We start from the raw sequence: 14,589 nt of genomic DNA on the forward strand, positions 1-14,589 counted from the left end.
GTGCTAATCCAACACGAGATGAAGAAAAAGCATTTAAAGCTACAAGTGATCTGTATCGAAAAGCAAATAGTTATGCCAAGTCAATGATTACAAGTACAGTTTCTGACACAGTTTATCAGAAAATCATGGACAAGGTTACGGCGCATGATGCTTGGGAGGCGTTAAAACAGCAGTTTGAAGCTACATCCAAAGATCAGCTGTTCAAGATTTGTACAGAGCTATTTTCATTTGGTTGGACATCGGGCGAGGATGTTTCCACACACGTAGCCAAGCTCAAGAGTCTATGGACCGAGCTGAATAACGGGTTAAAAGCTAAGAATGAAAATCCACTCCCAGATCTACTATTGGTATGTAAAATTTTACATATTTTACCTAGTAGTTTTGAGAATTTTAAATCGAGTTGGATGCTGTTAACGAAAGATGAGGTTAAAACATTCGACGAATTAACCATGCAGATTATTATTTTCGAACGAAATATAAGACAGCCTTCAAGTAATGATAGTGATAAACAAGTAGCCTTGTTGGTTAAGTCAAATAAGAAGACAAAGAGGGGTACCGACAATTTCAATTTTGTATCGAAACTTAAGAAAGAAGATACCTGTAATTACTGTCAAAAGAAGGGTCACTGGGTGAGAAGTTGTAGAAAATGGATCGCAGATGGTCGTCCTAAACGTAGTAGTAGCAGTAGTAATGCTGAAACTACTGAACCAAATTCAGAGGATTGGTTTGTGGATAATGGGGCTACTAAGCATGTAACTAGTCGTTCTGATTGGTATTGTACGTTTGATGAGTTTAAAGATCCGCGCACAATTAAAGCAGCTGGAGAAGAACGTTTGATTGCTATCGGGAGCGGTACTATCAAGGTCTCTTCAATTGTCAATGGGAAGAACCAACATATTTTATTGAAAGATGTTTGGTACGTTCCGAAAATTTCAAGAAATTTATTTTCACCATTGGCTGCCCATGATAAAAATTTAAACAGTGAATTCGGATCCACCGTAACCACTTGCTCGTTTTTGGTAAACGGCATCACAGTGTTGAGTGGTATTCGAGAGAAGTTTGGATCATTGTATAAGGCAAATATTAGTCCAATTTTGTCCCAAAACAGGGCATCAGTAAAAATAGTAGAAGCAAACGATCATTTACAGTTATACCATGAAAGGTGGGGTCATCAGGATAAGCGTTACGTCAAGAAAAAGCTTGAACAAGAGTTTAATCTTAAAGTTAAGTTTGATGATACAATATGTGAACCGTGCGTATATGGTAAGGCGCATAGACTTCCATTTGGTAACAGAAAAAGTGCCTCACAACCGGGAGAACTTATTTCGGTCGATGTTTGTGGACCCTTTTGTGAGTCTTTTCAGAAAAAACGTTATTTAGTGGTATTTAAGGACAGTTATAGCAAATATCGTTACGGTTTTATTATTAAGTATAAATCTGATGTCAAAATAGTTTTAGAACAAATGCTAACGCATGCAGAAACTCAGGGTCACTTCATTAAAGAGCTACTCAGCGACAATGGAGGTGAATTTGACAACGCAGATGTTCGAGAAATCTTGCAGAGACGGGGTATCACACAGCGATTGACAGCACAACAAAATGGCGGTAGTGAAAGAGAAAATAGAACAATTGTCGAGATGGCACGTACGTTCAAGTATTCCAATTCTGATGTGCAGTTTCCGGACGCGATTTGGGCTGAGTTAGTTACAACAGCGATCTACATTCTGAATAGGACTGGGAAGTCGTCAGAAGATGGTATTACTCCATATGAAATTTGGTATAAGAAGAAACCCAGGATAAAACACCTTCGAATCATCAGTTCGGCCTGCTATATCCATGTTCCAGATCAGAAAAGACGAAAAATGGATAGAAAAGCTGAAAAAGGCTACTTAGTTGGTTATGATGGAGATGAACGATATCGAGTGTACGTTCCAGAGAAGAAATGCGTTGTTTTATCTCGAGATGTAAAATTTAATGAAGTAACTCAAGAATGCGAAGAAAAAGAAAAAGTATTTTTCAGGAATAGATTGTCAGAAGAAGATGAATCAGAAAAAGAAGACCAGATTGATAAACCAGAAATTACTCAACCTGAAGGCAGCACAAGAACTAAAGAAAGCAAAGAAGAAAGTGATGATGAGTGCAGTAGTGAATATAACAATGAAAGATCGTTACGTAATCGAGAAATTATCCGCACTCCAAAGTATCTTGAAGATTACGTTATGGCGATGATGACAGAGCTTCATCCTCAAACATATGAAGAAGCTATACAAGATAAAAATCGTGCATCCTGGAAAAATGCCATGGACAATGAAATGGCTTCCTTGATGGAAAATAGCACATGGGAATTAGTAAAATTACCCACAGGTGGTAAAGCAATTGCTTGTAAGTGGGTTTATAAATTAAAATTAAATCCAGACGGAAGTATTTTAAAATACAAGGCAAGATTGGTCGCAAAAGGATACAATCAAAAGAAAGGTATTGATTACAATAATACTTTCAGTCCAGTTGCAAAGTTGCAAACTATTCGTTTGATACTTGGTATTGCTGCAACAGAGAAAATGCATTTGGCCCAATTTTATGTCTCAACTGCATTTTTATATGGAGAGCTGGAGGAAAAGATCTTTATGAAACAGCCAGATGGATACGATGATGAGTCTGGTAGAGTCTGCCTACTCAAAAGGAGTTTATATGGACTAAAGCAGTCGCCTAGATGTTGGAATCATCGTATTGGAAAATATTTACAAAAATTACAGTTTAGAGCCAGTAAAGAAGAACCATGTATGTTTGTTAAAGAGAAAAATGGTGCTAAGATAGTTTTAGCATTATATGTAGATGATGGTCTTATTGCTGCTACTCATAAAGAAGATCTTGAAGAATTTATCCACCAACTTAGAACAGAGTTCAAGATTACCTCAAATGAAGCAACATATTTCTTGGGTCTTGAAATTGAAAAATCACAGAATGGAAATATCAAGATTAGCCAGAAATCGTATGCTCAGAAACTACTTGAGCGTTTTAATTTTGTTGAATGCAAGTCAGTTTCTACACCAATGCTTTCAAGTTCAGGAAGTTCGAATTCAGGGAAAGCATCAGAAAAAGAAGTCATATTTCCATATCGACAGGTCGTTGGTGCGATCATGTACCTTATGTTAGGCTCGAGACCAGATTTAGCCTACAGTGTGGGATTTTTATCCAGGTCATTAGAAAACCCTACTATTGATGATGTCACGAGAGCTAAAAGAGTCCTTAGGTATACAGGGTGTTTTTTTGGGAGCTTTAGTTAAAAGGTTCTGGGAAAGTAAAATAAGTAGGTTTTTGAAAATTTGTACTTAGGAGTTACTCTGAAGGCCGAATCTATGTAAAATATTTTCAAAATGGCCGCACTTCCGGAAACACCGGAAGTAGATAGTAACTTCGTTATTTTAAATGGCAACCCCTATTTTTTATTGCATTTTTGGATTCTACGTGAAATTTCACTTCTTTTGATACCCATATGTCAATATCTACCATTTATGGTTTTTAAGTTATTTTGACTTTAAGAAAAAAATGGCGGATGCAGATGGTACCTTGATAATTGATTACTTGAAAACGGTTGTAGTCATGGCAACCTATTTTTATCAGTGCATAGAGAATGAATAGGGCTTTCTTTTAGTGCACTTAAAAAAAAGTTAAGTTGCGTACGACCGCCCCTATGGATATCCAAATTTATGAAACTTCAAAGACTAAAAACTCAGTTTTTTTAAATGGAATGACCATGTTCTTACTATTCCATGAGATAGAGAATCGAAATGGGCATATTTTGACAATACATGTTCCTATAGCTATCTTTAACAGTTTCTGACTTATTCCCATTTTATTGAATTGACACTATTTTTTTCGGATTTTCTTTTTAGTAGTCGGCCATGATTCTATAACAATTGAATTTTAAACAAATCTAGTGACACTAATCCATCACCCACTGTTATAGGTTAACATAAGTTTTTCAAAAATCGAAAAATGACTCGCAGTGGTTTCACCTATTTTGGAATTTAATTGTTATTTATGGTGAAATGGGCAGAATCGCGGCGCGTGCTTTCCGTACATTCATTCTAAAACTGGAACGAAATTGTATGAATTTTGGAAATTTTGTACCCCTAATGCACTACAAACGGTTGAAGCACAAGTGATACAAAGCTCTACAAGAGAATATTTAAGAAAATGAATTGAATTGCAAATGCAAGATTAACAAATTTTTCAAAAATTTTCCGTCCTATATCCTTAATAAATGAGTTATTTATTAATGAATTATTTAGACTAGAACTAGAATCAATGGTATTAAAGACTCCATTCCTTGATTTGTTTAAAATTCGATTGTTATAAAATCATGGCCAACTACTAAAAAGAAAATGCGAAAAAAAATGGCATCAATTCCGAGATCAATCCAATGAAATGGGAATAAATCAGAAACTGTTAAAGATAGCTATAGGAACATGTAATATCAAAATATGCCAATTTCGATTCTCTATCTCATGCAATATTAAGAACATGGTCATTCCATTTAAAAAAACTGAGTTTATGGACTTTGAAGTTTCTTCAATTTGGATCTCCATAGGTGCGGTTGTACGCAACTTAACTTTTTTTTAAGTACACTAAAAGAAAGCCCTATTCATTCTCTATGCACTGATAAAAATGGGTTGCCATGACTATAACCGTTTTCAAGTAATCAATTATCAAGGTACCATCTGCATCCGCCATTTTTTTTCTTAAAGTCAAAATAACTTAAAAATCATAAATGGCAGATATCGACATATGGGTATCAAAAGAACTGAAATTTCACGTAGAATCCAAAAATGCAATAAAAAATAGGGGTTGCCATTTAAAATAACGGAATTACTATCTACTTCCGGTGTTTCCGGAAGTGCGGACATTTTGAAAATATTTTACATCGATTCGGCCTTCAGAGTAACTCCTAAGTACAAATTTTCAAAAACCTACGTATTTGACTTTCCCAGAAACGTTTAACTAAAGCTCCCAAAAAAACACCCTGTATAGCTGGGACTATTGATCTTGGTATAGTATATCAAAGTAACGCTAAGAAGGGAGCGTTCGAATGCTACAGTGATGCTGATTTCGGTGGTTGTAGTAAAACAGGTCGTTCAACATCAGGAGTACTGGTGAAATATGCCAATGGAGCTGTTTCTTGGATTAGTCAGCGACAAGGTTCCGTAACAGAATCTACAGCTGAAGCAGAAATCGTAGCTGCAAGTGAAGCCGCAAAGGAAGTTATTTGGCTTACTCGAGTTTTGCAAGAAATTACATTTTTAAAGGAAATTCCAGTTATCCAGATTGACAACGCAGCAGCCGTTAGACTTTCTGAGAATCCCGAAAATCATCGCAGAACCAAGCACATCCAAAGGAAACACTTCTTTATTCGTGAGCATGTTAGTGAAGGCACTTTGGTTGTAGAAAAGGTTTCATCTGAACATCAGGTAGCTGACATTATGACCAAGCCTCTCGCTCAAACAAGATTACATATCCTTTGTGTAAAGATGGGACTTGTATAATTATTAATTTTTATCAAACAAGGGAAAGTGTTAAAGTCAGTTAAAGTTAGTGTTAGATAAAAAATAATAGGCGGCGTATTTCATAGTTTAGAAAGATTAGAATTTTTACCGTAACTGTCACATGTAATAACGCTCAATCTTGTAATCAATAATATCATTTTCATTAAAGTTTAACGTTGAATTATATTAAAATGTACTTATCAAGTCTATGTCGTTAAGAATTCTCTCGATAATTATCTACCTTCTTAGTTTAGTTGTGAGATTAATCGATAGATTATCGGTAATTATAGATTTATAGATCAATCCTTTAAAATTTTAGATAAATTATGGATTAGGCGACCATTTTTTTAAAATTATCGACTATTTATTAATCGACAATATCGTCAGTAGCCAGAAACATTTGTATACTTTGCCAGCACGGCGGCAAATGTTTCTGGCTACTGACGTAACGCGGAGTAATCTCGCGCACCAGGTACGTCTTCTTGCTGCGCGCCGACCAAGTGCTTACAGCGGACGTAAATATCAATATTTTGCACCCAATTTTTTTTGGTTGGTATTTTAATAACAAAAAATAAAACACATACCAAAAATGTCGAACCTCCCTATTATGGAGATATGGACCATTTTCGACAAAAGTGTCAATAATAATCGATTATTATCGACAGCTAACAATCATTATTGATTATTTTCAAAAGTTATCGATAATTATTAAACGTTATCGATATGAGCAGCTAGCAGCGCGACGCAATCACCTTAACCCGCAACACAGTTGCACGTTCAAATCCAGTTCACGAAGTGGTGCACGGATAATGGCATTAGGCATTACCGAATATACAGAACAAGTTATGCTAGCATACTTCCAATTCCAAGTAAAATCAGAAACCATGAAATCTTCGACATTATGGACCATATAAAATCAACTTTAAACGTCCATCACAATGTAAAGGTTTCAAACTTTCATCGTTTGATACCATTTTTGAAAAGGCAAAGTGATTACTACGAACCTAAAAAATCTAGCATCTAAACCGAAACTCAAATGAATGAATTCTTACAAAAGGCCCCCAGATGAGACAGGTTTTTACTTATAAAGGTGGGTAAATGTAAAAAAATAAATGCAATACTATAACAATAGTTATATAACCCTGTATTACCGACACGCCACTGACATACTAGGTACATAACCTCTAAACAAAATATGTTCAATAATTTAATGTATTTTATATGATGTACTAACCCTATTTAATTTTTCAGCCTATATACACATGATAGACATCACACATTTAAAAATTCATACAACACATGGCTATATCGCACATATTTCATTCTAATTGACGGTAAGATAATTTCCAACATATTTATTTGTATCATTCGTTCATCTCGAGGTTCATCTCAAATGTATTCTAACTAAGGCCTGATGACATAAAAAAGTCCAAATCGATTGCCCAGAGAAAATATAACAAATATAAGTTTTTACTCTATCATCTAATTATTTATCACACTCTTAACACTATAAAAGCTAAAACTATATTTACAAAACACATTCAAATTCTGGTTCAAGCACAAATATCCCTACCTAGACCTACAGCTACACTATATTTTTATTATAATATGTACAGTTCTTAAAATTGTAGGCTGTGCTAGAAAAAATGTTGAGTTTAAAGTTGTTCAGAATTAAAAGGTGCATACAAAACTGTTTTTACATGTTTTATTAAGCTTTTGGTATACCCGCAAATTTAAAAATAAATTTCAACATTTCTGTTATTAGTAGCAATTCATAAAACAACAAAAGTCATGGCTATTGCTACTAATAACAAAAGTGTTGAAATTTATTTTTAAATTTGCGGGTAGGTATACCAAAAGCTATAAAACATGTAAAAACAGTTTTGTATACACCTTTTAATTCTGAACAACTTTAACCTTTAAAGTTTTTTCTGTAAAATGTACAGGAGGGCAGGATATTGCGTAAAACGAATTTCCCATGTGAAATCCCCATGTTCCTACTTACCGTGCACCACCCGGTATATTTCATAGTTTTGCGTTGACAAGCAAATTAACTTACTTGGTCTAGGCCCTTATTAATCACTGAAAATTCATTAAAAAAAAGTATCACTTTCAAAACTAGTTGAACAAATAACTATTGTACAACCATTGAAAATTCAATGGTACAACTAGTTTTGAAAGTGATACGCCCTCATTAATCAAAATGCAAATGCATGAGCAAAAGAGACTTTCAACACGTATTCGTACGATACAATGATCGTACTCTTGCAGTACCTTACCTGGCAATGCGAGCAGATACCAACCGACGCATTTTGCAATTTAAAACAGCACTGTTGCCCGTATAAAGAATGAACAGCCTGCCTAAAAGGTATATTCTAAATTTTTCAAAAGCCACACAACCACCAAAGCTTTGGTCTTATTAATACTAACAGCGTTCACTATTGAGCACCTTCCGCCCCCCATCTACTATTTGGTACCTACTTTACTTTTGCTTCTTAAAGAGTAGCCCCCTGCCACTTGTTCTTCTGTCCCCATATTTGCCTAGTTTTTGCTCAACGGCGTTCTTGATAACGGCATTTTGCCCCATGTTGGGCGCCAAAAGGTAGTAACAGAGCATAGGGTGGGTGAATAAATGTTTAATGCCAAAACCCAAAAACTGATATAATTGCCGGCCGATCGAACAAAAAAAACTAAAAATACCATTGCATGAACAAAAGTAACTTTTTAATAAGTCTATTGAAAATAGGTCTAATCCAATGACCCAGTAAGGTCACAACGCTCCTTCACTTTTCTAGATCCACTTTACACGGCTATTGATTGTAAATCAAAAACCAAAAGTTTTTTTAATATTTATTAATTATCTCAAACTTTTGTTATAACATTTTTCGTTGCAACGACCTTTCTTGAAAAAGATAAAAAACATCTCGATAGTTCCAAAACTAATGCTAAAACTAAATGTGTGAAATCAATTCCGTTTGTCTTTGATCACATATTCTGTTGATAAAAATCAAAATTAGTATTTTTAGGTCACTTTCTTTAGTCCCCTAGCATCCACTGCAAACTAGTTTTAAAAATTGTTAACACTACACTAACATTATATTTGTACGATTTTTGGGTATCAGGTACATAATATATTGCGATTGTAGTTTAATTAACTAAATTAGTCATTTTGTGCTTTTAATTACTTGTAAATACTAATTTTCTCCGTTTCTACATGGTACATTATCACAATTTTTAATGACTGGCCTATATGCACAATATTTTCTTTTGAACATTGTAATAACTTGCCCCACAAATGATTTAAACATTTTACACGTTTCGCACCTCTAGACTATTGCAAGTACTAAACTCGCAACAAATGGTATTAGCTGTAATCCTTTAATTAAAGGTATGAGATGAGCGTAATGTTTTATGATAGTAAAGAGAAGTAGTAAATCCAAAAATAAAAAACTATTCTTTTTATTCTAACTGATCGAATATCGCATGAGATGGATCAACTTTGTTATGCTGTAGGTACTTATCTACACAGTTCACGTTTCAAACAATCAAACAAATTATTATACATTATATATAGACCCAGTACTGCCACTTGTAATAAAAATAAAACTTCAAAATTGAAAAATTAGAACTATACACTGCATTATGTTCATGTTTAAAAAGCCCCAAATACAAAAAGTTTACATAATCGATAATGTCTGGTTCCTTCCATCATATCCAGTGTTACTTAGATGTACCTTACTGTCAAAAAGCAAGACAGTTTTGGTGCTAGTATACGTTACTTCTTGTATAACAAATTAATATACTATACCAAATTTGAAATTTGTGATACAATGTTTTGCATTAGTTTTGGTACATGATCCTTCCCTAAACACATTTGACCATTTCACAAAATTATTGCAGAATAAAACAAAAAATACCTCCATAAGACAGTTCTTACTTGAGTTTTACAAGTACATAGTTTAAAATTTATAATAAAAAATACAATATAGATAATACTACGTCCACTGTAGCTGTATATGCCTTAAATGTTCCAAAGCTCGATACGTAATATTAAGAGATGGTACAATATCATTTAAACCTTTTTCACCTATTAAACTTAGACCTGCCAGCCCTAAATATGTGTGTAATGGATCTGAATGGGTGTTTACCCATTTTGAAAAACCTCCAACAATATTATTTTGTGTAGCTAATATAAAACCACGATTATCTTCATAATTGGAATATTGAAATGCATTCAACATTTTAAGTGCAGCCCCAACCCAAAAAGAATAACAAGTGTCGATTGGTTTATTAGGCCTCCCTTGAAATCCGGTAACCTGTCGATTCAGCAACCATCGTCGTAAACCTTCAATTTGCATAGTGGAAAGTACATTCAACTTATTAATGAGACATAAGGTTGCTACTGCGCAGTATGATGATCCACCATGTGATTCGAGCTCCGGGCCTTGACCTATCCCATAATCATATGACTAAAAATTGAATTGTTATCGTCTACATTTTTATGCTTAACTTACAATACTATTTTTGATGAAACCAATTGCTTTGGTAGCGTCAATGGCAGACCAATCATTCAAAATGTAACAAATGCTTGCAGCCATAAATAAAAATCTCATATCATTTTCAGTACCAGATTTAGCACCGGTAAAGCAACCATCTGTCAGTTGCAGAGATTTTAAACCTACATGTACAACTAACAATAGGTTACGCTCGGGAATTTAACTTACTTTTAATAATTGCTCCTCTATTGACTTTACTTAAATCATCTCCTAGTATTATTAAAGAACAAAGTCCACAATAAGTACCTGCTAAATGGCTCCATTTATACAAAGAATTTGAATTTCTATTAAATAACGTGTTTACCGTGGAAGATCCTTGAAAGCCACTAACTAAATCTGTAAGAAATGCTCTACATGCATGTTTAGCGTACAATCTCTATACACTAACCTTCGTCATTCACCACTTGTAACGAATAGATCCATTCGATTATATGATTACGGCGTTCCGCATCAACAAGGTTTAGAGAATTTAAAATATCTAAGCTGGATATGATAAAGTATGCAATTGTTATTCTAAAACCACTTTATTTTTGAATCATATCTACCACTGGAAGGTATATGTGCTTACCTGGTAGTATCACAAGAAGTAAATTCCGATGGCAAACCTTCCAAAAAACGTAATAAATACTTTATGTGGACTTTACGATTCAATACACATTTGTTTTCTGGATCTATATTCATTTTCTCATAAAAATAAAGAAACGTATTTACTGTATTTGCAATTATTTATCATAACCTATTAATTCTGACTCCTTTGCCGCACAGCCGCACACTGTACCTTTTGTGACAACAGGTAAATAAAGGAGGCAACACACCAGAGTGGCCGGTGGCGTCTGGTGGGCTTTCTATTTGAAGGGGCGCCGAGTAAAACTTCGACATTTATAAAAAATAACAGTTTATTTTTACATGCTTACATGGTACTTTTTTTGAATAGAATTTCATCTTTCAACTTTATTATTTTTCAATTTCTTAGAAGTCTGGAATGTTCTGAACTAAAGTTTTTTCAGCAGTAATATCCCAAATGCATAGAAATAACCGAATAAATTTTGACGTTTTCGTAAAATTTTTTGCTTAGAAATACCCGAAATACCTACGACGACTCATTTACATTTTGCCACGTATTAGGGCGACAAAAACATTTTGGGTGGAAAATTGCCGAGAAGTGTTTACCAAAACAATTTGATGAACAACGACAAAATTTAGTCAGGCTATTTTTAAGCACGCAGTGTATTCGGCATATTTAATTCCTGAATAAATATTAAATTAGGCAACACAATTTGACGTTTGCAAACAATCGCTAAAATATGGACAGTAACCATCAGAGCTCTAATTAGTTAAATATACGATGAAGTTAACCAGAATTAATCACAACCATCTATATTTACAAGCCGTGCTGAGAATTATGGCAACACTGCAGGTAGGGTCGATTTTAGAATTCAACAGATTTTGGGTGTAATAAACCTATTTACCTGTTTTAACTGAGTGAGATTGCGACAATTTGCGTTATCTCGTATTGAATCAACAGAAATTATTATTCAGGTAAGTTGCTAAACGAAATATATCGATTTGTTGTCATAACCTTTAAAGCAGTTACTTATTATTACTGGACACTTTACGTCTTTACAAGTACTTGTATTTGTTCAAGTACATGAACAAGCTCAAATATGACTACATTACATACACACTACGTGGCCGCTAACGCTGAACGCTAAGGTACATTTACATTCAATTCAAAGTTGAATTGGCACAAGAATTTACGAAACTATCATTTACATTGCACGCGCCTTACATTCTCCTAACCTCACAATTAACGGTCAGCTGATTACTGTTTACATTTTATAAGTTGTCTTGTGGTTATTGAGAAATGAATAATAATCTCCATAAAGCAGTTATTTTGGGTTCTTTGGGTGTTGCAGTAGCCTTGCTAGCTCGTGATCGTGAAAATAAAAATAAAAAACAAGTACGTCGAAAAAGGAAGATGTGGGTTAAAGACATATACTTGAAAAGAAAGGAACAGGGCTTATTTAACAATTTAATTAAAGAGATGCAACTAAGTGACCCTGTCTTGTTTTTCAATTTTGCACGCATGAACGCCACCTCATTTGAACGTTTACTATTGCTGTGTGGAAATTATCTTACTAAACATTCACCAAGAGAAGCTATACCACCTTCGCTTCGCTTGATGCTAACGTTGAGGTTTCTTGCTACAGGCGACTCATATCCAAGCCTAGCCTATGCATTTCGAGTCCATCCTTCAACTATATGTAACATTGTATGGGAAACATGTCATATTTTATGGGCCGTTCTATCTCCAACATATTTAAAGCCACCTTCAGAAGAGGGCTGGCTAAAAGTGACACAAGACTTTTACAACTTATGGCAAATGCCCAATACACTCGGCGCAATGGATGGGAAACATATTAGAATCCGAGCCCCGTCTAATTCAGGATCAAGATTTTATAATTATAAAAAATACTTCAGCACAATTTTATTTGCTGTATGTGACGCCAAGTATAATTTTATCTATGTGGATATTGGTTCTTATGGAGCTCAGAGTGATGGTGGTGTATTTAGAAAATCCAGTTTGGGGCAAAAATTATTATCAGGGCAATTAAACTTACCAATAGGTTGTCCTTTACCAAACGATCCCAACAATTGTACTGTTCCAACATTTTTTATTGGTGATGAGGCCTTTCCTTTGCTGACCAATCTATTAAGACCTTACAGCAAACGGGAGAAACGTATGCCTGAAGATCAACTTATTTTTAATTATCGGTTAGTTTATAGTAAGTATCATGTTGATATCTGAATATTTTTAAGGTTGTCAAGAGGAAGACGGGTCATTGAAAATACCTTTGGCATTATGGTTGCCAGATTTCGAATATTTCTTCGCGAAATACATGCTGAACCAGAAACAGTTGATGCAATTGTTAAAGCAGTTGTATGCCTGCATAATTTTATTAAAAGTGAGAAAATTGACATGTATTATAACAGTTCAGTTGTAGACAGGGACACAAATGGTACTATTCAACCTGGCAGTTGGCGAGATATGGTCAGTGAAAATACAGCATTTCAATCTGGTACTGTACGTTTTGGGAACCGGAATGCTGCTAAGGCTGCCTGGAAGCTTCGTGACTACATTAAAGAATATGTAAATGGCGTTGGGGGTGATTTATGTCCATGGCAGTGGGATTGTATAAAAAGAACTGAATAATGTAGTACATAGAAAATAAAATTTATTTTGAAATTCACATTTAAATAGGATTTTAGGAATATAAAAATAACTTGTGAATTTACATTTACACAATTTTTCTTTTTGTTTGTAATAATCTAATTAATGTTTCATCCATAAATTCATTCGCTTTATCATATGGCCACTCTCGAAGTTCTGCACACAAATACCGTGCAAAATCTGTGAATTTATCATTGGCTACTGCACTGTTGCTCACCTTCTCAATTGAATTGCTAACTTTGGAAAGTATTTCAATTACAGGATCTTTTCCATTATCTTGGGTAATTTTCCGCTTCTGTGTTCGTCGAGGGGGTGTACTGCAAGCTGAAGTTGATGGCAATACAGATGAACTCATTTCATTAGATGGCACAAGTGTCACATCCGCAGCTTCTTCAAGTTCAATACTACTAAAAAAACAAGTTTTTTATTTACAATTACTTGCATAATTAATCACAACTCACCTTCTACCTGTATCGCTCAATGAACTGGACTGCGTACTAAAAATCGCACTATTAATTATTTGTAATGATATTATGAACTTACCTCCTTGGTGTCACATCATCATACATATATTCAAAGAATGACATAAATTGCCATTTATTGGTTTGGAATGCAGGAGCACCACTTCTAGACATCATTTCTAATTTATGTTTTTCCCGATTGTATTTCTCCTTAAGTGATTTCCACTTTCTTTTACAAATGTCGACTGCAAATTATACAATATAATTATGCTACATGCAGTTAGGTACCGAGTACTGACTTACCAGTTGTTAGCATGGTACGGGCAATATTTTCATAAGCCGTTTCTTTTAACATTCTGTTACTATATGCCTTGCTGCTTGGGTTGTAAATCGCAGGGTAGTTGCAAATGCATTTTAGAAATAATTCTTCATTAAACTCAGGTATTTCTATCACCACCTCGGATTCACTCTCAATACAATTCATATTGGAAGTCAAAGTATCAATACTATTGTGCCAGCTACGAAAACAATCTCCTAGTTGCAGAACTTTAATTAAAACGTGATTATGGATATGGATAACAATGTAAACAATCAAAAAATATTGTCAAAAAAGAACACTAACCTATAAATTTAACGTTCTGCTTGAATTCTTCAAGCGTGCTTGCGCCACTTCAAAGTGCACTTCGAAGTGCGCTTCAAATTTCCGCTTATGTAAATGGTAGTATGGCCACCACATTTGACAAGCTGTCACATATCAAGAGAAATTCGACTTTGAATTGAATGTAAATGTACCTTAA

General features: G+C 34.4%; 3 protein-coding genes across 7 annotated transcripts; 1 reads left to right on the top strand and 2 right to left on the bottom strand.

Annotated features, from left to right (window-relative positions):
• Positions 1-8,986: 8,986 nt before the first annotated feature.
• Positions 8,987-10,931, bottom strand: LOC116162862 (geranylgeranyl transferase type-1 subunit beta). 2 transcript variants are annotated; one of them, XM_031476601.1, is made up of 5 exons: positions 10,668-10,931; positions 10,488-10,612; positions 10,268-10,435; positions 10,058-10,233; positions 8,987-10,012 (listed from the first exon to the last, which is right to left on the bottom strand). In XM_031476601.1, the coding sequence occupies exons 1-5, from the start codon at positions 10,778-10,780 to the stop codon at positions 9,539-9,541; spliced, it is 1,056 nt and encodes a 351-aa protein (XP_031332461.1). In that variant the 5' UTR covers positions 10,781-10,931; the 3' UTR covers positions 8,987-9,538. The 2 variants fall into 2 exon arrangements, with proteins under 2 accessions (XP_031332461.1, XP_031332462.1); XM_031476602.1 differs by having other exon boundaries at positions 10,058-10,221; positions 10,668-10,924.
• Positions 10,932-11,422: 491 nt separating this feature from the next.
• On the top strand, positions 11,423-13,395 carry LOC116162860 (putative nuclease HARBI1). The gene is made up of 2 exons (XM_031476598.1): positions 11,423-12,874; positions 12,920-13,395. Exons 1-2 carry the CDS (start codon positions 11,964-11,966, stop codon positions 13,311-13,313), a joined length of 1,305 nt encoding a protein of 434 aa, XP_031332458.1. The 5' UTR covers positions 11,423-11,963; the 3' UTR covers positions 13,314-13,395.
• Positions 13,311-14,589, bottom strand: LOC116162863. 4 transcript variants are annotated; one of them, XM_031476605.1, is made up of 5 exons: positions 14,415-14,589; positions 14,096-14,310; positions 13,875-14,037; positions 13,793-13,828; positions 13,311-13,738 (listed from the first exon to the last, which is right to left on the bottom strand). In XM_031476605.1, the coding sequence occupies exons 2-5, from the start codon at positions 14,274-14,276 to the stop codon at positions 13,399-13,401; spliced, it is 720 nt and encodes a 239-aa protein (XP_031332465.1). In that variant the 5' UTR covers positions 14,277-14,310; positions 14,415-14,589; the 3' UTR covers positions 13,311-13,398. The 4 variants fall into 4 exon arrangements, with proteins under 4 accessions (XP_031332465.1, XP_031332464.1, XP_031332463.1 ...); XM_031476604.1 differs by having other exon boundaries at positions 14,096-14,326; XM_031476603.1 differs by having other exon boundaries at positions 14,096-14,338.

The sequence above is a fragment of the Photinus pyralis genome, unplaced genomic scaffold (assembly GCF_008802855.1).
Source record: "Photinus pyralis isolate 1611_PpyrPB1 unplaced genomic scaffold, Ppyr1.3 Ppyr1.4_LG2, whole genome shotgun sequence".
In the NCBI taxonomy this organism is placed as follows: Eukaryota; Metazoa; Arthropoda; class Insecta; order Coleoptera; family Lampyridae; genus Photinus; species Photinus pyralis.